Source organism: Acinonyx jubatus, chromosome B3 (genome assembly GCF_027475565.1).
Source record: "Acinonyx jubatus isolate Ajub_Pintada_27869175 chromosome B3, VMU_Ajub_asm_v1.0, whole genome shotgun sequence".
Lineage (NCBI taxonomy): Eukaryota > Metazoa > Chordata > Mammalia > Carnivora > Felidae > Acinonyx > Acinonyx jubatus.
The window spans coordinates 32,178,851-32,202,506 of NC_069386.1; the positions used below are offsets into that span (position 1 = coordinate 32,178,851).

Genomic DNA, 23,656 nt, shown 5'->3' on the forward strand with positions numbered 1-23,656 from the left:
CTCTCTCTCTCTCCCTTTCTCTCTTCTCGTCTCTTCTCTCCTCTTCTCTCTCTCTCTCTCTCAAAATAAATAAATACACTTAAAAAAAATTCTCAAGGGTTTTGGGAAAATGGTATTTTACCTCTGCTAATGTGAGGATTAGGTTTGATAATTAGGTTTTTTTAAAATACTTATAATTAGATGAAGACTAATATACTAGGCCAATTTAATTATTTACTCAAGGTACAGGTATTATGAAATAGCAGTTTACAGAGGCAAACACAATTGGAATTGAATTGGAATTTACAGATATTTCATAGCACATTTGACATTATTCTTTTGCTTCTTCCAGAGAAATTCAAACAGCTATACTGAGAAAAATTCCAAATCCAAAAATAATAGAAGTAGTAGTGATAGCTAAAATTCAACTATTTCTAAAGACATATAAAGCAAAGACCTGAAATTAATATTGTTAAATATTTTAGGGGGCACCTGGGTGGCTCAGTCAGTTAAGTATCCGACTTCAGCTCAGGTCATGATCTCGCAGGTCACGGGTTCGAGCCCCGTATTGGGCTCTGTGCTGACAGCTCAGAGCCTGGAGCCTGCTTCAGATCCTGTGCCTTCCTCTCTCTCTGCCCCTCCCCTGCTCATGCTCTGCTCGGTCTCTCTCTCTCAAAAATAAACATTAAAAATTTTTTTTTTAATAAGAAAAAATTTTAAAAAATATTTTAACTTTTCTATTTCCCACATCTTTCAGGTACCAATAAATAAGATGCATCACCTACATACAAAATCAATACTCTAAAAAACTTAGAAATTTCACAAAGGAAGATACAAAAATGACCAACAAGCAGATGGTAAACTACTCAACATCATTAATCATCAGGGAAATGCAAATTAAAGCGAGAGAGATACCATTTCACATCCACTAGGATGACTACAATTAAAAAGACTGCTGGCTAAGATGAGGAGCAAAGAGAACTCACATACACTGTTGGCAGGAATATTAATTGGTACAACCACTCTGGGGAAAGATCAGCCACAACAGGAATACTCCTTATCAACAAAAAGACACAGACTCCTACTGCATGCAACAATGTGAAAGAATTTTAAATGTTATGCTTGGTGAAAGAAGCCTCACATAAACAAGTACCAATGACCTTCACCCATTTCACAAACACACACACCCCACCTCTGACAACTACCAATCTAGATATTCTCTGTATCTATGAATTCAGGTTTTTCTGTTGTTGATGGTTTGTTTTGTTTTGTCTTGTTTTTTTAGATTCCATGTATCAATGAGATCATACGGTATTTGTCTTTCTCTGACTTATTCCACTTAGCAAAATACCCTGAGGCCCCATCCATGTTGTTGAAAATAACAACAACAAAAAAACAATGCTTAAATAAAGTCTGGACTGACTGTCCATTTCTGATTCACAATGTGACGTCAAGAATTCAAGCAATTAGATTCATCTGTTAAAAACATCTAGTGTCATGTTTTTTCTTCTACTTTCTGAGCAAGAATCACTGAAATCAACTAGACAAGAATGAGTGTCAGAGACAAAGCTGACACATAATATCACAGCTTTTATCACCCTGGGCTAGAAATGCCTAATGACTTCACTGTGTCACCTATTGTACCCTTGAGGATGAAGACTGCAACCCATTTGCCATTCTATCTCCAGTAACACTAGATTCTGCCCTATGCCTAACTTGAAGTACTGAATAAATATTGCTTGAAAAATATCTTTGATGATACTTTTTAAAAAAATGTTTATTTATTTTTGAGAGAGAGGGAGACAGAGCGCAAGCGAGGGAGGGGCAGAGAGTGGAGACACAGAATCCAAAGCAGGCTCCAGACTGAGCTGTCAGCACAGAGCATGACCCGGGGCTCGAACCCATGGACTGTAAGATCATGACCTGAGCTGAAGTCAGATGCTTAACTGACTGACCCACCCATGCGCCCACTTTGATATTACTTTTAAGATAGTCATTGAAACGCTGTATTTGTAATCACGGACAAGAAAAATACTAACACAAAGAATGGAGGAGATGTGGGGTGGAGACTATCCCCTTCCTATTTAGCTTCCATTAGAGAAGTTCCATGTTTACCTATTTTAAGTTTCTTGCTTAGAAAGTAAATCTTCCTTGAGTTCCCTCCATCCTCCCACCTCCAAAAAGTCTGAAGAGCACTGACATGATCTCACCTTCAGAAATTTCTCTGGACAAAAAGACCAATAAAGTGCTCATTATCATTACAATGGGGATTGGGGAAAATGCAGAACAGATTTAATTTCATTTAAGCTGTCAAGTTATTCTCACAATTTATATCACTGCAGGGAAGTTAGCTTTCAGATACACTGAGGATAACTGTGCTGTATTGATAAGATATTCTGGTTGGGGTAAGATTCCTTTCCTGTGCATAAACTGGGTTTACCTGAAAGTGTCAACAATAAACACTTAATGATAGGGGGTGGGAATGGATAAACACGGAAGAAATCTGCAATGAAGAAGAAACCTGCCCTACATATTCTTCTAACTAGGAGGTATCTTTCTATTGACCATTCTGGAGCTTCTGAGAGTTCAATTTTTAGTAGAAGGTGGCATTTTTTAATTCATCAAGTTGTTCCACTTTTCCTGTCGTTCCTAATTCCAGCTATTACGTCTTTAATGAAGAAAGAGAAAAACAACTAAAATTAAGAGAATGGGAAGTTTAGGAGATTCAATATATTTAATGAGAGGCTTATTGCCAATACAACTGAAATTACTAAAATTCTTCTTGGCATGGATCTCTTTACCAAATCTGGTAAATTCAATAGCACCCTTCAAAGTAAAAGAAATATAGCTAGTAAGACAGTAAATGCTATGGAATACATTCACTCAAAAAGACTGAATGTATAACAGATTCAAGAAAAGATAGCTAAAACTAATGAATAAGAGACCCAGAGTAAGCTAAATGACTTTGCCCAAATACTGCAATTCTTATGTTCTTTAAACAAACACTAAAAAGCATATACTAATATTTTGTCCAATCTGCCAGGGTAGATAAGCAGGAGAGCCTAAGAAGCTAAATTGGGCTTAAGAGTGGAGTGCCACCGGCCTGGCTCACAGATAACAAAATGTGGAGCCAATGGTATCTGATGGTTGTGGAATGGGACAAAACCAAAACAGAAAGTCATCTGAGATGTCCATTTGAATAATCTATGGAGGAAGTAGAATCTAGGTAAATAGACAAAAAAGAAATCAAAGAAAGAATCAAGTAAAGACGATTTAGATAGAAAGGAAAGAGTCTATAAACCCCAGGGACATTAGCAGAGGCAACTCACTAAATGCCCACAAAGCACCAGGCACTGTATTTGCATCTTCTTTACTTCATCACCAAAAAGAAGGCATTCTCATCTCCATTTTACAAATAAGAAAAATGGGGCTCAAGTAACTGACTAATTTGCCAAGGTGACATGGCCAGAGACTGGGAAACAGGGACATGCCTCCAAAAACAAAGCTCTTTTCATCATATCATATTCCTTCTATGAGGTAATGCTGGTCTCTTAAGTGGTATTTATTTATTTATTTATTTATTTTTTAAGTTTACTTACTTGTTTTGAGATAAAGAGAGAGTGCAAGTGGGGAAGGGGCAGAGAGAGAGGGAGAGAGAGTATCCCAAGCAGGCTCCACGCCACCAGCGCGGAGCCCATTGCGGGCTCAAACTCACAAACTGCGAGATCATGACCTGAGCCAAAGTCAGACGCTTAACCAACTGAGCCACCCAGGTGTCCCTGATCTCGTAGTGATCTTATAGAAACCAGGGATCTATTTGTATACCACGATTCCTGCTTATTTGTCCCACAAAGCTTCCTCCTAATTAGGGTCATTTGGTAACATAAAAGCACAACAGAGTTGAATTCTTCTTGTCATGTTGCACTTTGACTAATGCACAAACAGCAAAACAGGCAGGATCTTTTGACATATGAATGGCTCCTCTATTTTGTAGTATTTTCGTGGTCTGAAACATGCATCTGTATTCCACATAAATCTAGCTTCTAACTTTACATCATATTTCATTTTATTTCACGTGGATATTCCTCATCTCTTCTATTATACCTGCAGGTTATCTCCTGAAGGTGGTTAGTTACCATGGAAATGAGGCTGTTGTACTTCGGAATAAATTTACATAACTATTAGAAAATTATTTCAAGCTTGTAAAATACGGGATTTACCTGAAAGCTAACATGACCACTGGTATGATAAAAATGTAAGAACTGCAAACCAATTCAAAGAGATTCAGGTCCCAATAAAGATTATAAAATAATTTCTGACTTACAGCAATGGCTTCAAAAATGGAACATCTATAAAGTGAAATTATAAAAAAATTCTGGATATACATTGCATATTATAAAAATGTCCAAGTATCTTACCCATTTGTTGTTAAAAAAAATGTGTTGGGGGCACCTGGGTGGCTCAGCTGGTTGGGAGGCTGACTCTATTTCACCTCAAGTCATGAGATTGAACCCCACATTAGGCTCCATGCTGGCTGTGTGGAGCCTGCTTGGGATTCTATCTCCGCTGCCCCTCTCCCTGGCTCACACACTCACTCTCTCTCTCTCAAAATAAATAAACATTTTTTAAAAATGTAGTGTCAGACACTATATTTAGGTGTTATGGATCAAAAAATTGAAACTGATGCAGACCTGTCTTCAAGGAACTGGCAAGAAAGAAACATACACAAACTGAAAAAAAGAAACTTAAATGTAACAAGTGAGAAAGATATATGCAAGGTATATATGCAAAATCAGAATATGTAATGGAAGTAAGAGAAAATGGGTCCACGCAAACAAAGGGAGTAAATGGGAGCAAGAGTTTCAGAGATTTCTGAGAAAAGCCAGGCAACAGGGTAAAAAGAGGAAAACTACACAGAAGGAATAGCACAAAGAAAAGAAACACATGGGGTTTCTAAGAAGCTAGCTAGCTATAATACCTTAAGAAGCAATGGCAATATTAGGGGCGCCTGGGTGGCTAAGTTGGTTAAGCGTCAGACACTATGCTCAGGTCATGATCTTGCATGCATGATCTTCCAGCCCCGCATCAGGCTCTGTGCTGACAGCTCAGCTGACCTCTCCCTCTCTGCCCCTCCCCTGTTCGTTCATTTTCTCTCCCTCTCTCTCTCTCTCTCAAAAATAAATAAACGTTAAAAAAAAAGAAGAAGAAACAGGGCACCTGGGTGGGTTAGTGGGTTAAGCAGCTGATTTTGGCTCAGGTCATGACCTCACAGTTCGTGGGTTCGAGCCCCACGTCGGGCTCTGTGCTGTCAGTTCAGAGCCTGGAGCCTGCTTTGGATTTTGTGTCTCTCTCTCTGCCCCTCCCCTGCTTGTGCTCTGTGTCTGCTTTCAAAAAATAAATAAACGTTAAAAAATTAAAAAAAAAAAACAAGAAGCAATGGCAATACTGGAACTGATCAGACTCAGACTCTAGTTCTCTCTCTGCTTGGCATTTAGAAGAAAAATGACCGCATCAAGATAAGTAAACATCCAATATTCTGAAAATTACATATGAGACTTCAAAAGGAAGACATTTAAGGCTTCTTGCTAATTGTGGTAATTTGTAAATGAAAGTCAAAGGTATGACCCAATTTATACCGTAACTATGACACAAATATTATTTAATATATTCAAACCATATGATCTTACCACTTAATAGTCTTTTATAAAATATGATTTTTGTTAGATGCACAGTGTTCTGATATATGGATAGGACAAAACTTATTTTATCAATCACCTATTGTTGGCCATTTAGGTGGTTTATAATTCTCCATTAAATATGTATCACTCCAAAAAATATGTATCATTGCAATTTCTATGCATAAATCTTTGCACACATCCTACATTACTTCATTAAAAGAAATTACTAGAAGTAGAACTGTGGGCCAAAGGATGTGCAAATTTTAAGACTTTTGATTAACAAACTGCCTTAACAAAAAGATTACACCAATTTGTACTACTACCAGCAATGTATGAGAATCCTCACTTAACTACAATTTTGCCAAGAGTAGATTATTATTTTAAAACTCTACAGGGGTGCCTGAGTGGCTCAGTCAGTTGAGCATCTGACTCTTGACTTCAGGCTCAAGTCATGATCGAGCCCCATGTTGAGCTCCACACTGAACATGAAGCCTGCTTAAGATTCTTTCTCTCTCGTTATCTTTCTCTCTCTCTCTCACCCCCCTCTGCCCCTCTCCCTGACTTGTGTTCTCTCTCTCTCTCTCTCTTAAAAAAAAAAAAAAAGCGCTTGCTTCGGCAGCACATATATGGCACTATGGGCCAAGAAAGGCCCATACTTTAATCTGCATTCTCTACTATTTGTGAAGTTGAACTTTTTCAGGTCATTTTTCCAATTTCATCTCGTTTTTTTAAACAGACTATTTTCTCTTTCCCTTTTTTTCAACAGAGGCATTCTTTTCATTCTTGTTCATTTATACATTCCACTTTTATCTGTGGCAGTTATTTTTCCAAGATTTTAATGGAAGGATTTTGGTCATTTCTGCCATCCTGATAAAACTGATTTGATGGAGGGGCGCCTGGGTGGCGCAGTCGGTTAAGCGTCCGACTTCAGCCAGGTCACGATCTCACGGTCCGTGAGTTCGAGCCCCGCGTCAGGCTCTGGGCTGATGGCTCGGAGCCTGGAGCCTGTTTCCGATTCTGTGTCTCCCTCTCTCTCTGCCCCTCCCCCGTTCATGCTCTGTCTCTCTCTGTCCCAAAAATAAATAAAAACGTGGAAAAAAAAAAATAAAAAAAAAACTGATTTGATGGAAAACCAGGTTAGAACAAGAAAGACCAGTTAGGATACTAAGACAGCCTACGAAAGAGATTAACTGAACTTGAACTAGGTGAGTAAAGACAAGGACAACGAGAACCTAATGAATTAGAAGTGAGAAGAAATAAAAAAGATTGAAATGATCAAAAATGATTCCCATGTTTCAAGCACAAGTGAAGAGGTGGGCAGTGACACCACTAATACATAGAAAATCAGAGGAAGATTTTGAAGGAAGAAAGTTCAGTTCAGTTTTGGACATGTGAAGGTTGAAGGACATCAACTGGAATTGTCTGAAGATCAGCAAGGGGTCTGCTATAGGAATTTAGGAGTTATTGCGACGTCAATTATACCAGAAGCCAGGAGTACAAAGAGGCGTAGGTTAAAGACAAAACTTTGCAGAAAACTAATATTTTAATGAGCACACTGAAGTGAAGAAAAGATGTCCATAAAAGAAAAGCAGAGGAATGGACAAATAAAAGGAGAAGCAGGATAATACAGTGTTATCAAGACAAAGTACTGGAGCATCTCATGGGGTTGGAAGTAACGACGAAGGGATTCAATGCACACAGTCTTGAACTACAACAGCAAATAAGGAATATAAAGGATTTTTTTTCCCTTAAAGTTTATTTATTTTGATTGAGTGAGAGACCGTGCATGCATGCAGAGGAGGGGCAGAGAGAGAAAGAATCCCAAGCAGGCTCCGCACTGTCAGCACTGTGGGCTCAAACCCACAGACTGCAAGATCATGACCTGAGCCAAAATCAAGAGTCAGACACTTAACCAACTGAGCCACCCAGGAATATAAGTGTTTTTAAGCAGCCATTTGGAAGAAAGCTCATCTTTATTGGCTTTGGTCCTTTCAAGCTTTATGTTGGCTTATGGAAGGAATCAAAAAGTCAAGAATGGCAATAAAGACAATAAAGCACTGTTTATAAACATTATATATATGAACGTGGCAATTATGGCCTCAATTATATAAATTAGGGTAATGATTCATCTTTCTCCAGGATAAGCTTTTATAAGATTTTTTAGGTTTATTTCTTTATTTTGAGAAAGAGAGAGAGAGAGCAAGCATGAAAGCATGTGAGCAGAGGAGCAGGCAGAGGGAGAGTAAGAGAAAGATTCCCAAGCAGGCTTCATGCTGTCAGTGCTGAGATGGAGGTGGGGCTCAATCTCATGACTGTGAGATTACAACCCGAGCAGAGATCAAGAGTGAGATGCTCAACTGACTAGGCCACCCAGGTGTCCTTAGAAGACTTTTTTTAATCCTAATTTTTTTACACTACAAGTCTATAAAAAACAAGGTACAAAGGAAAACATGGGTAATAAAGTAACCACAAACATGAACTCATCCTAGTTTTCACATTTCAGAATTTCAATGCAAAGTTTCATTTATTCATACAATTATTTACTGATAATCCATTATGATAAATCATTATTAAGACCAGTCCCTGTTTGGTAAGGACCCCAGTCTAACAGTAGTGGGAAAAGGCATACAAGCAAATCAATAAGAAACACTGGTAGAAAGAGAACTACTGAGAGAGACATAATAATTACCTGACGGTAAGAGAATGGTTGCAAAAAGATAGCAAGGTTAAGATTAGAACTAATCTTAAAGGACTATCAGAAAATTTTAGCTGAGGGTGTGAGGCTACAGGGGAATAGAGCTAGCAAATATAGTATGTTCAGGAAACAATATGCAGTTTGGTAAAGATGACCTTTATTTCCATCCCAGGTTCAGGTGGAAGAATGCCAGAAGTTTATTTAATCAATTCCTTGCAACCACTTACTGAACTGATAAAAGAAACTAAGACAAAGGTAAGTTACATAACTTGCCCGTGTTCTCATTTCTGTAAGCGAAAGAAATAAGACTGGAATCCAAGCATGCTGGGTCCAAAGACTGCTCTTAACTACTCTCTGGTGTCTCTCAGTTAACAATGAAAAAGTTGACTTTAGGGGCGCCTGGGGGGCTCAGTCTGTTAAGCATCAGACTTTGGCTCAAGTCATGATCTCATGGCTCGTGAGTTCAAGCCCCAACCTGAACACTGCAATGGCAGCTCAGAGCCTAGAGCCTCTTCAGATTTTATCTCCATCTCTCTCTGCCCCTCCCTCACCTGTGCATGCATGCACATGCTCTCTAATATAAATAAACATTAAAAAAAAAAAAGAAAAAGTTGACTTTATATGAAGGGTCTGGTTGTTTTTTTCCCTTCTTTTTTAGAGAGAGGGACAGACAGACAGAAAGACTTGGGGAGAGGGAGAGAGAGAATCCCAAGCAGGCTCCACACCCAATGCAGAGCCTGGTGCGGGCTCGATCCCGTGACCCTGGGATCATAACCTGAGCTGAAATCAAGAGTCGCACGCTCAACTGAATGAGCCACTCAAGTGCCCCAGGTCTGGTAATGTTTTATAAATATGCCACAAGGAGTTTATTTTATCCTAAGCCAAGAGAACTGAGAGTTCTAATAAATGAGAGCAGAATATTGTAACTCATTATGAACTAAAGGGAAATGAAATCAAGCAGCAGACTGGCAGAAAAGGAGAGATCAATGTCTTGATGTGGATAGAGAGCAGGCAGAGTAGAAGGGTAAATGTAGAATGACATTAGACTCTGACTTCAGAGAAAGATGGTAGAATTTAAACTTCAGTGACACATTTATTATGAGTATTGACAAAGTCAAGGAGGTGGCCAATTTAGAATTTATCAATTTATCTCACAAGGATACAAATGGAAAATTTTCTTCTTTTGTGCATGGGGGAGGGAGTGGAGATGCGTATCACAGACTGTTATGAATGTTGTAAGAGAAAAGGAAAAATTCCTCTTAAAAAAAAAAAAAAAACAACTCATGACCAATGGGTGTTATCCGCAATCTGAGATGACAGGAAATACACGATGGGCTAATTCACGTCACAGCATGTGTAGAAATCCCAAGAGTTAATGATAAAAAAAATACACTTGAAATTTTTAACAGATGAATAATGAACTTATAACCTTTTTCTGCATTAACACTCACTATGGCATTTCCTGCGGCTATAACTTCTTAAAAAATAACAGAAGTCAGATAGGTATGACCATATATAGAAACAACTATATAAATATTTATGTATATAATCTCCAACTCTTTCTCATAAACTGGTTACCCCATTTGAAAAAGAAAATACTTTCAGTTATGGGACAAAGTTCAAAATAAAATTTTCCAAACTTTTTCTGTACATAATGACTTCTTATCTGTAAACAATAAAAAAGAGAAAACCTCATGCGACACACATTAACAGTACATGTTCAATTATTTTAATTACCATCCAGATTAAGAAACAGAACACACCAGAGGTCCTGTTGTCCCATATTCAGTCACTACCTTGTCCAAAAGTAATCATTATCCTAATTTCTGATTAGTTTTGCCTATTTTTGAACTTTGTAAAAATGGGGCGCCTGGGTGGCTCAGCATCCAACTTTGGCTCAGGTCATGATCTCACAGTTTGTGAGTTTGAGCCCTGCATCGGGCTCTGTGCTGACAGCTCGGAGCCTGGCGCCTGCTTCGGATTCTGTGTCTCCCTCTCTCTCTGCCCCTCCCCCACTTGTGCTCTGTCTCTGTCTCTCAAAAATGAATAAATGTAAAAAAATAAATAAATAAAAAATAAATGGAATCATACAGTATGTGTTCTTTTGTGCCTTGTTTCCTTCTTTCAATGGTATTTGTGAGATTTATCCATGTTGCTGAACGTAGCAGTGGTCTGTCAATGATAATATGCCACTGTAGGATTAAAAATACTACTTATCTTTTCTACTGTTGATGGATGTTGTAATTATTCCCAGTTTTTATTTACTGTGAATAAAGCTGATGAGAACATTATCATGTGTTTTTTTGATGCATATATTTATACATTTCTGTTAAGTATACTCCTAGGAATACCACCATCATATCGTAAAATATGTTTGTGTGCAATTTCAGTAGATTCTGCCAAACAGTATTCTAAAATGATTACATCAATGCATAGTCCTAATAACACTACATCAGCGTGTTCTTCATCCTTACCAACACCTCCTGTTGTTAATCTCTTTAATTTTAACCACTCTGGAGTACAATAGTATCTCACTGTAGCTTTTATTTGCATATATCAGAAAACTAATGATAATAAACCACTTTTGCAAATGTTTAATAACCACCTGAAGATCTGTGAGGTAGCCATTCAAGTCTTTTGCTGATTTTTTTTTACTGGTTTATCTGTCTTTGTTTACCTGTTTACCTTGTTGATCTGTAAGAGTTTACAGACTATACATCGAGAGTTTAAACTTTTTCTGAAAAGGACCAGATAGTATTTTAGAATCTGTGGGTGATGTGGTCTGTGTCACAACTACTCAAATCCATTAAAAACAGCCATAGTCAGTATGCAAATGAATGTGACTGTATACCAAACAAAACTTTATTTATGGACAATAAAATCATATTTCATAAAATTTTCATATATCACTAAATATCCTGTTTCAACCATTTAAAACTGTATAAACTATTTTTAGCTATTATTATACAAAAACAAGCAGTTGGGCAGATCTGGTTTGTAAGCTGTAGTTTTGCACACTCTTGGTCTAAATAAAGACCCTTGTCAAGACTTATATTTAAGTCTTGTCGGGTGTCTATCAGTGTTTTTATGCTTTACAAGGAACCAATTTTTGACTTTGTTGAAACTCTCCATTTTGAATGGTTTTTCCTATATTATTAATTTTGCTCTTGCCATTACTTCCCTTCTTCTATTTCCTTTGGGTTAAGTTTGCTATTTTTTTTTTTAGCTTTTTGAGGTGGATATTTAAGTCACTGATTTTTCAGTCTTTCTTCTCTTCTAATACCTGTACTTAGGTTATAAATGTCTTGTAAGTATCCCATAAGTTTTGATAGGTCACACCTCCACTGTTTCATCAAACTGTTTTCTATTTTCATCATTTCTTTCCTGACTCATGGATTGTTTCAAAGTGACTCACTTAAGGCCCAAACACTAGCAGATCTTCAAGTTACCATTTTTTAAAGTTACTTTGTTTGTAATTAGTTCCAAACTTAATTCTACAGTAGTCAAATCTATAGACTTTCAATTCTCTAAAATTTGTTAAGATTTATTCTATGCTCAATATGTGGCGCATTTTAGTAACTGTTTCACAGGCACTTATTAAAAAAAAAACAGTTTAGGGGCACCTGGCTGGCTCAGTCAGTAGAGTATATGACTCTTGACTTCAGGGTTGTGAGTTCGAGCCCCACGATGGGTGTAGAGGTTGCTTAAAAACAAAATCTTTAAAAAACAAAAACAAAACACAAGCACAAAAAAAAAAAAACCAAAAAAAATTACTCATTTGTTTGTTGCAGTATCCTATCAATGTCAAATATATTGCTAGTATCTTTCTAATCTTCTGAAATATATTTATCATGCTTATTTTCAATTCTTGGTTAATCTTTTCCAATAATTCTCCATCAAATGGTATATGTTATTCTACCACCACACTTGGTTTGGTCAAAATTTTTAGTTCTGGGTTATCTCTGATATACTTTTCCTTTGATTCTAGCCTTTTAAAAAATAATAATGAACTTTCCCAAGTTACTAATGCTGCATAGCCCAAAACGTAGTGGCATAAAACCACCACCATTTTCTTATGCTCAAAGATTCTGTGAGTCAGGAATTAGGACAACTATTACCCTCAAGCCGATCTGAAACTATGGTAGAAAAAGAGAAGTTAGCATACAGGATGTTTTATCAATAGTAGGCAAGAAGTGAAGTGACCTGACATAGAACCTTATACATCCTCTCCAAGTGAGGCTGGGGAGGAAGAGAAAGAGCTGGTGGACAATTGATAAGGCGTGGTTAATAAATGAATTTGGTTGTTCCCTATAGTAAGGGTATCAAAAAGCTAATTCAATCTTAAATTTCATTGAGGAATACAATTATCTAGTACCAAGGAGGTAATGCTCGTATTACTGTACAACAGTATTCTGTACTGTTGAGACGCTTTCACTAATAATTTTCAACTCTGAACACCACACCACATGCTGTGGAGGTCAAAATCTTTTCAATTTCTGCCAATATAATCATTGGGGAAAATGGTATCTTTTAATTTTTCCTATCTGCTGATGAAGAAATGCAATAGGCTGATAAACTCCTCTTTGTGAACTGCCTGTTCATATTCTTTACCAATTTTCCTTAGGTTCTTTCTTTCTTTCTTTTTTTTAATCATTTTCCAGGGGCACCTGGGTGACTCAGTTGGTTAAGCGACCAACTCTTGATTTCAGCTCAAGTCATGATCTCATGGTTCGTGGGTTCAAGCCCCACACTGAGCTCTGTGCTGACAGTGTGGAGTCTGCTTGGAATTCTGTCTCCTCTCTCTCTGCCCCTCCCTTGCTCTTGCTCGCACACTCTCTCAAAAATAAACAAACATTTAAACATTAAAAAAATTTAAAAATAAAATCATTTTCTGAAAACTGCATTTTCAGAATTCTGACCCTTTCTCAGTTATGTGTTACACTATTTTCTCCTAGTTTACCATTTGCATTTAGCCTTTATTTACAGGGGCTCTTCTACATAACTTCTTTAAAAATGTGTACATTGCCAAAATGTGTCAGTTTTTGCTTGACATCCTATTTTCTGTTTTTCCGGAGATGGTCTTTTCCAGCAGAGATAATATAAACACTAACCCATAGAATCTTCACTTTTTCACATTCTGACCTTTGGTCTGAAGTACAGATCTGATTTTATAGTCTCCTACTTGAAAATCTATTATACCAATACCCTTTAGTAAATAAAAGATTTTCCCTCTGAACTGAATTCCCACTTTGATAATATTTTTAAGTTCTGTATTCACTTGTAACAGCTAGATTTTATTCCTTTTGGTTGACTTCTCTTGGGCCAATACCATGCTGTTTTGATTAGAGAAGGTCTGTGACAATTTTTAACACCTAGGTTTCCTCACTCTTATTCTTTTCTCAGTTTTCTAGAGTGTACTCATTTAAAAGGTACATTCTATAGGCACAGATAATAAGATGGAACTTGGTACAAACTGTAAGATGTATGTATTATAACTAAAAAAATATAGTTAATTCAGTTAACAGGAAGAGTCCTAACTTGATTCCATACAATGAATAAAAGTTAAAAAGGAGAAAATAACCACATGGACAAATGGAACTGACATGTATGGTGAACACCATGCCTCACAATGTGAGGTTAACGACAAGGTACTTCACAGTAGAGGAAACTGAGGCACAGGTAGGAAATGGAAGAGAGTGTTAGGCCAAGAATCTGATTAATGGTAAAAACAAAAAGAGAAAACATCTCCTAAGGGATGCACAGGGGCCAAATAAGATGGAGTTCACTAATATTCTACTTGAATGATCCCACCCACATAGAGGTAAAGAAATAAATTGGTCATTCTACAACTGGTCATAGCCAACCTTCCACCTAGCCAAGAACAATGGCTGAGCTCAACTGAGGCAAAAGTTATGTAAATAACTGTAATAGTTATAGTCTAAGGATTGCTCTTTTGATTTTCAGAGATTACGAATCCACCCACAAATAGCAACAGAGAACATAAACATTCTGTGCCTTTGTCAGCATAAGATCCCAAGCAATCTATTCTCCAATTCCTATCAAAAACAAACTTGAGGGGTGCGTGACTGGCTCAGTCAGAAGAGCATGCGGCTCTTGATTTTGGGGTCATGAGTTTGAGCCCCATGTTGGATGAGAACAAAACAAATTTGAGTCCTCCATGACTGCTGGGAGTATAAATGTGACTATTGTGATTCCTACTCTAAAACCCACCAGTGTACCAAGAGAAACTTTAATAAAAATGTGAGACAACCCCAAACCACAGATCAGGAAGTATTTTATCAAATATGATACAATTTGAGACAAGGTAATAACGAATATCATGAACGAATACATACCTCTACATATCCAAACAATGGTAAATTTTCCTGAAAGTACCAGAAAAGTCCTTAAAAATTTTTATTTGAAACAAGATAAATGAGGGGCGCCTGGGTGGCTCAGTCGGTTGAGCGACCGACTTCGGCTCAGGTCATGATCTCACGGTTTGTGAGTTTGAGCCCCGCGTCGGGCTCTGTGCTGACAGCTCAGAGCCTGGAGCCTGCTTCTGATTCTGTGTCTCCCTCTCTCTCTGTCCCTCCCCTGCTCATGCTCTGTCTCTGTCTCAGAAATAAATAAATTAAAAAAAAAAAGAAAAAAACAAGATAAATGAGGGTATAGACAAATCATAGGAGAGAGCAAATATTTCTCTGAGGGTACATTTCAATATGGAGGAAGGGCAAGGGAGATAGGATAAAGAAGAGATTATGTGCACATGTCATGTTCATTTTCTCTGACTTCTAAATCAGAGAACCTGTAAGAGGAGATGCTGTGATGACCAACATTAGTTGAACAGAAAGAAATACATCATCAAATCATCGGAGAGACGACCATGTTACACTGAGAGTCACAGAGCATTCTGTCCTGGGTGATCTATTCTCCTAAAAGGAGGGAACACCAATACTTAGGAGATAAAGTATTAGATCAGAGTACAAGATCAGATCAGAGTACAAGATCTAGATCAGAGTACAAGAAGTCTCTGTGACAAGAAGAGTGAACTGAACCTTCCAGATGCCCCAGAACACAGCATTCCCCACACTACTACTAGTACTACAGATAATAACAGTAACTGAGCTCTTATCGTATTCTAGTCACATAGGCCAGGAGGTTTACAAACACGAACTCTTTTAATCCTTAAAACAACCTCAATGGGGTGAGTGCTCTTATCATCTCCATTTTACAGATGAGGTAAATGAGGGCCAGAGAAGTTAAGCAAATTTCCTATAGTATGAACCTAAGCAACCTGGCTTAAAGCTCAGGGTTTTAACTCTATCCTATATTGCCTCTTTCACTTTGATGTTAAATAATTAGCAAACCCATACAGTACACAGAATTTATTTATACAGGAAATGGTTACATACCTTGTACTGTAAGCTCTGCTTGAGCTTCAACGGTCTCATTCCCATTATCAGCTATACAAAAGTAAATCCCCGCATCATCCTCAGTGACATCACTTATCTCCAGACTACCACCTGCCAGCAACGCCAATTTTTCAGAGCTGTATAAAAAATATTGATACATTTCAGAGCTAGGAAAATAATACCTGAGAAACTTTCCACATAAAACAGAGAAAACACTTAAACAGGTTATTCATATGGCTACATAAGGACTGAGACTAACATAAAATTAGCAGAATATAATTTAGTCCAATTTGCTTTGCTCATATTTAAATGCATAAATATCACAAATACAAACCAAAATGTTACAATGAATTATCTCCAACACTTCTAATTATTCTCAAAAGCAGACCACTTTTGTAACCAATTCCACTCCTCATAGTCCATCCCTGCCTCCCGACTCTACCCAGTTTTTCTACAAATTATGTAATTTTAAAGTCTGGAATCAATCTCAGAGTCACTCCACTATAGCACGCCACACTGAGAGGACTAATGGAGAGAGTAAAATGTCAGATCAGAGACATAAAGTCATGGGGCCACAGTGCCTACTGAAAGTTTCCTGTGGTGGCTTGGCTGGGAAGGGGAGGAAAAAGGGCAGGGAAGGAACACGGTTGCCAGGGAACAGCTCCCTGGGTGTGGTTGCTGGGCGAGAATCAGCCATCATGCCATTTATCAACAAGGATGCTGCCCACTATAATCCAAATCTACAGAGTGATTTAAAGCTTTTAAAGGAATATTTGAAGAAAAAGTAAAATAATCCTATAACATTGAGGAAGAAATCACAAATCAATATTTTCATCAAATTTTTACAAAGTAAACAAGTTTAGTTGATTTGGAGAGTTTGTAGAGTTGTAATTTTATTTTTATTTTGAGGTTCTATGTCTAACCTGGTTTTCATAGGCAAATTTTTTTCTCTCAAATTTTAGTACTGTCACATTTCCTATCTATGTTCAACGAAAAATGTTCTGATTATAATTTGGCTTTTCATATAAAATTCCTGCTGTGCAAAAAATAGAGGAAATGACTATTTATTCTGTGCTACAATTATAATTCTCAACCTAAGTAAAGTGCTATTCTGGCTTAAATGTCAGTACACTTTTAGCCTGAGTAATTAGTCTTCCTGAATTTGATAAACAAGATTAAGTTTCTGAACAAAGAAAGAGGAAAACCAGAATGAGGTCTGGCGACTTCTCTAAGAAATACCCTGCAAGGTCACAACTAAACTTTGTCAAGCGGCCTTCCAATGTGAAACATCTCTATTATGCCCTCAAATCCCAATTTAATGTGATGAGATAGGGAAGCAATACAACATATCATGAAACAGAGCACGGACTACTAGGATAAGACAGAAAGGCATTCCATGCCTCAAAAAATAGGAAAAAATTCACAAAAATTAAAATCCTCTATTTCACCCTTAGATAAAATCGCTATTTATCTTAAGAAATGGAAAACAACATTCACAAGTGGAAATTCAGCAATATATACATGTGATACCCAGTTGAACATAACTTGAAATACTAGTTGGTGTGGGACTTTTGAACTGACAGATAGTAATTTATATCTAACAGTTATGCTAAAAAATACTCCTGATGCTTGTTTTGCCTCATATTTGCCATAACTGAGTATCATTACAGATTGTAATCTTTCTTAATGGAATTCATTTTACTCCCTTAAAAGAAGCCTGGGAGGAAGAATGTCCATTAGCCTGGTAGAATTCACTTAACTTGTTCACACGATGATATACTGGCTTACAGTAAGATGGCAATCAAGTCTTTAGAACTCCAAAATTCAAAGATACAAGCAAAAGGAACAATATGTGAAAAGTTTATGCCTGGTCACTGAACCCAAGTTAGACTGAGTGTTGCTGGACAAAGGGAGTATGTGTGTGTATCCCTGGGTAGTTGGGGTCAATCTAAGAGAACTTAGTGTGCTAAGAGTATTTTTTTTTTTTTTTTGGCCAAGGAAAAGGCTTTTAAGCAGATAAATCACATAATTTAGTGAAGAAGAGGAAGGGGAAAAAACTAGAAGAAGAAAGTTTGATTGTAAAATCACTGTAATGGTCCAGAATTAAAGAGAAAGAAGATAAACTATGGGCAATAATAACAGAAGTAAAGAGAAAACAAAAAGTGTTGACCACTCTTAGAAACGATGCAAGAGAAGGTAAGGAGACGGATATATCTGCTCATTTGGCAAACACTTGTTGGTGTGCCTCTATGTGTCAGGTAGTAGCTGGGGATGTAGCAGTGAGCAAAAACACAACAGTGCACCCATGCAACTCAGTGGGAAAGACACACATAAAAGATGAGAATTCCACAAAATGGCATACCAAAAGAACCTACCAGGAAATTAGAAATAAGGAAATATTCTGACCAAAGTAACCTTTGGACTGAGATCGGAAAAATGAGGAGGAGCTAATCAATAATGAAAAGGAGAAAAAGATTTCAGAAGGAAGGACTAGCATATGCAAAGGAACAGTGGCAGAAAGGACTACGCTGTATTTGGGGATCTAAAAATAACTAGTGTGGCCTGGTTAAGAGAGAAAAAAAAAAGAAAGAGGAGAATGGAGCCAGACCACACAAGGTTTTGAAAGCCATTTTAATAATTTGAGTCCTTAGTCTAAAAACAATGAATAAAAAAAAATACATACATACATGAATAAATGGGTAGGGGGTTGACAATGATGTTATGAGATCTGAGCTTTGAAAAGATCACTCTGGCCAGAGTGTGAGGATGTATCTGGAATGAGGCCAGAGTAAGTATGGGAAGAACAGGGGACCACTGGAGTAACTGAGGTGACAGTTGACAGTAGCTTAGAATAAGGTGGCAGCAACACGGATGGCTTTCAGAGATAGGAGGTACCGCAACAGATCTTTGAGAGAGAGAGAACAAGTGAGTAGGGAAGGTGCAGAGAGAGGGAGAGAGAGAGAATTAGACACAGAAGCTGAGGAAGAGACAAATGTCAAGGAAGATTCTTAAGGTTAGGGTAGAGTGTGTGAGAAGGAGAAAGCAAAAGGAAATGTGCTTGTTTAATTTGTTTTGTGTGTGTGTGTGTTGTTATTTCAGTGAGAGAGAGCTAAGCCTTTTCACAGGCAAAAGAGGAGTCAGTGGACAGGGAAAATTTTGAAAAGAGGATTCATGAAAGTGCTGGAGAAAAATGGAAGGTAGTAAGATGCAGAGCACAAAAAGACTTCTTAGATGTCTCTTCCTTTAAAACAGCAAAAAAAGGAAAGATAGGTGAAAGCTAAGTCTTATATACTTCCTGGCACAAAATTTATTCTCTTCCAGCTTTTTTCATTCAACTTTTTACTATAAGGTAACTGCAGTTCTAAGAAATAATAAGAGAGATCAAAGATCCCGTGTACCCTTCACCCAGTTTCTCCCAGGGCTCACATTGTAGAATACACCACCACAACTGGGATACTGACACTTCTATAGCCATTTACAGCCGCACTCTCTTCCCTCCTATTCCCATCTCTTCATTACCCCCTGGCAACCACTGATCTGTTCTCCCTTTCAGTAATTTTGTCATTTCAAGAAGAATGTAATATAAACAGTATCATACATACAGTATATAACCTTTGGGGATTGGCTTTTCTCAGTCAGCATAATTCCCCAGAGATTCATCCAAGTGGTTGCACGTATCAGTGGTTCATTCCTTTTATTGCTCAGCAATAATTCCCCAGTATGGATATACCACCGTTTGTTTTAACTGTTCACTCAATCAAGGACATCTGGGTTGTTTCTAGTTCGAGGCTATTATGGATAAAGCTGCTCTAAGTACACTTATACAGGCTTTTGTGTGAACATTAAGTTCATTTCTATGTGATAAATGCCCAAGAGTGTAAATGTTAGGTCACACTACACTTGCAATGTTAGGCTTTTAAAGAAACTGCCAGTTTTTCAGAGTTCCTACCATTTTCACATTCCTACCAGCACTGTCAGTGATCCCGTTCTCCACATCCTTGACAGCATCTGATGCTGTCACTTTTTAAAAAGTTTAGCTATTCTGATAGATACACAGCAATATCTTACTGTGATTTTAATTTGCACTTCCCTAATGGCTAATGATGTTAAACAACTTCTCTTGTGCTTATATGCCATCTGCATATATTCTCTAGTGAAACATTTATTCATGTTTTGTCTATTTCTATTGGGATAATATGCTTTGGTACCGTTAAGTTTGAAAGACCTTTATACATTTTAGATACTAGTCCTTTGTTGAAGATGTGATTTGCAAATATTTTCTTCCACTCTGTAGCTTACATTTTCATCCTCTTCACAGGGTATTTCGCACAGCAAAAGTTTTTAATTTTGATGAAATCCAATTTTCAAAAAAGCATACAGGGTGTTAAATCTAGTAACTTTTTGCCTAGCCCTAGATCCTGGTTTTCTCCTGTATTTCTTTTCTCAACTTTCATTTTGCATCTCACATTTGGGTCCATGAGTTAATGTTATGTATGAGGTGTGAGACACGGGTTGAGGTTCAATTTTTTTGTCTATGGATGGGTGACCAACTGCTCCAGCAGCAATTGTTGAAAAGGCTATCTTTCTTCCATTGATCTGCTTTTACATCTTTGTCAAAAATTAGTCGGCCATTTTTGTTTGGGTCTACATCTGGATTCTCTATTCTGTCCCAATGATACGTGTGACTATCTCCCCACAACACCATACAGCCTTGATCACTGTAGTTGTATCGTAAGTCCTGAAATCAGGTAGACTGATTCTTCTCACTTAAAAAACAAACAAAAAACCTGTTACTTATTCCAGTTCCTTTGCTTTTCCATATAAATTTTAGAATAATCTAGTCTGCATTTACAAAAGATCTTGCTGGGATTTTGACAGGAACGGAGTTAACCTGTGTGTCAACTTGAAAAGAACTGACATCTTTAATACTGACTCTTCCAATCCCAAGACACCATAGGTCTATTTATTTAGATCTTCAATATCTTTCATTAGCATTTCACAGTTTTTCGTATACAAATCTAACAAGTTTTGTTAGCTTCATACCTAAATATTTCAATTTTTTTGTGAGTGACTGTAAATGCTATTATATCTGTAACTTCAGTGTTCACATAGTCATCACTAGTGTACAGAAATACAATTGATTTTTTTCTACAAAAATATTTTTCAATGGAAAGATATACACTTATATGCTTAGAATCACTACATAAACAAGACTTCCAAAAATTCAAACTCCTTTGTATAAACTTATCTCTGTGCATTTGTTCATTACAAAGAGCCCAGATCATCTTGGGCAATTTTCCTCCATTTCTGAAGGATGGCCATCCAGTTTGTTCCCAGTGGCCAGGAATGTTCTCCATTTCTCCTCCTTGTTCTCAAGGACGAAAGCTGTCTTAATTCTTCTTCAATGAGCCTTGGCATTAGGGCAGTCTCGAAGGAGAGAAATTAAGAGCAGTACAGGTTATCTCTTTTCTTCAATGACTTTAGATTGCCCTTCTCAAAACATACCTGGCTTCCCCTAGCTTGGCTTTTCCCTCTGCTGCTTGGGTCTTTTTACCCACTCTAGTTTCCCGGTGCCTAATCTCTGTTTTCTAACCTAGATTCTTTTTTTCCCCATCATGATAATTGTGCTCTTTAATTCCCATCACTTATTTCACCTATTCCCCCCTCCACCCCCACTTCCCATGTGGTAACCATCATCTTGTTCTCTATAGTTAAGACCGTGTTTCTTGGTCCTTTTTCTTTTTTTACCTTTGCTCATTTGTTTTGTTTCTTAAATTACATGAGATCATCCAGTATTTATCTTTCTCTGACTTATTTCCCTTAGCATCACACTCTCTAGCTCCATCCATGTCATTGCAAATTCAAGATTTCATTCTATAACTAAATAATATTCCACTGTGTATATATATAGATATAGATAGATACACACACACATTGTATATGTACAATGTATATACAATGTATATATACAATATGTGTGTGTATCTATATCTATATATATACACACACATTGTATATATACAATGTATATATACAACGTGTGTGTATATATATCTATATCTATACACAATGTGTGTGTATATATACATACATACACACACACACACACACACATCTTCTTTATCCATTCATTCATCAATGAACACTTAGGTGGAGAGAAAGATAAACAAACTAGAAGAGACTCAAAGATAGAGAACAAACCGAGGAAGATGGGTGGGGGTGGGTTAGATGGGTGATGGGTAATAAGGAGGGTACTTGTTATGATGAGCACCGGGTGTTGTATGTAAGTGATGAATCACTGCATTCTACTCCTGAAACCAATATTGCACTGTATGTTAACTAACTAGAATGTAAATAAAAATTTGGAAGAAAAAGAAAGGATAAACAAAATAAGAATTTTTACGTTTATATTCATGGGGTATATTGGCCTGCAGTTTTCTTTTTTGTACGATCTTTGTCTGGTTTTGGTATCAGAGTGATACTAGCTTCAACTCCTTCTTTTTTAAAGTGGTTTTTTTTTTTTTTTTTTTTTGAGAGAGAGAGAGAGAGAGAGAGAGCGAGCGAGCATGGATAAGCAGGGAGAGAGAATCCCAAGTACGCTTCATGCTATCAGCACACTGCATGATGCAGGGCTCAATCCCAACCATGAGATCATGACCTAAGCTGAAACCAAGAGTCAGACGCTTAACCAATTAAGCCACCTAGACACCCCCAATTCCTTCTCTTCTAGTTTCTGGAGAGATTGTGTAAAACTGGTGTTAATTCTTCTTTAAACATTAGAATTCTCCAGTGAAACTATGTGGGCCTGGAGACTTCTTTTTGGAGAGCCTTTTTTTCTAACCTGTTTATTTTGAGAGAGAGAGAGAGAGAAAAAGAGAGAGACCATGGGTGGCGAAGGGGCAGAGACAGAGGGAGACACAATTCCAAGCAGGCTCCATGCCGATAAAGCACAAAGCCTGACAATGGGGCTTGAACTCATGAACTGTGAGATCGTGACCTGAGCCAAAATCATGAGTCAGATATTTAATCGACTGAGCCACCCAGTGCCCCTCTTTTTTGGGAGTTTTAAAATTACAAAGTCAACCTCCTTAACAGAGACCTATTCAAATTATCTGTTTCATATTGGGCTAGATGTGGTAGGTTGTGTTTTTGAGCAAACAGTTTATTTTGCATAAGTTGTCAAATTTACTTCTGTATAGTTGCTCATAGCGTTCCCTTATTATCACTTTGATGCCTGCAGGATCTGTAGTAGCACCCCCTGTTTCAGCCCTAATGCTGATCATTGCATCTTCTTTTTTTGTACTTCAAGGATTCTTTCCTCTGTCCCATCCAGTCTGCTGCTGAGGTCATCCACTGAGTTTTTAATTTTTTTTTTTTTTTAATGTCTCGCGTCAAAAATTTCCACTAGGTTCCTTAAAACTATTTATTTGAGGAGACTTTTCTATGTATTTGCTAAGATACTTTTTTTTTTAAGTTTATTTGGAGAGAAAGAGAGGGCATGCATGCCTGTGCCATCGAGTGGGGGAGGGGCAGAGAGAATCACAAGCAGGCTCCACACTCAGCACAGAGCCCACCTCAGGGCTCAATCCCACTACCACAAGATCACGACCTGAACCGATATCAAGAGTCAGACACTTCACCAGCTGAGCCACCCAGGTGCGCCTTTCTGGAGATCCTCTATTTTTTCACTTGTTTCAAATGTGTTCGTAATTGCTTATTGGAGCATTTTTATGGTGACTGGTTTAAAATCCAACAGATGATTCTAAAACCTGCCATCTCAGTGTTAGCATCTATTGTCTCTTCTCGTTTGAGATTTTTCTGGTTCTTGGTATGATGAGTGATTTTTTTTTAAAAATTGTTTTTAATCCTTATCTACTTTTGAAGGAGAG

At 37.5% G+C, this 23,656-nt stretch overlaps 1 protein-coding gene across 1 annotated transcript in view; it reads right to left on the reverse strand.

Annotated features, from left to right (window-relative positions):
• The window catches only part of NEO1 (neogenin 1), a 240,805-nt gene that overhangs the window by 127,206 nt on the left and 89,943 nt on the right, over nucleotides 1-23,656 (reverse strand). Inside the window, 1 exon segment of the mRNA XM_027067729.2 lies at nucleotides 15,768-15,904. Coding sequence (XP_026923530.2) covers nucleotides 15,768-15,904 — 137 coding nt within the window.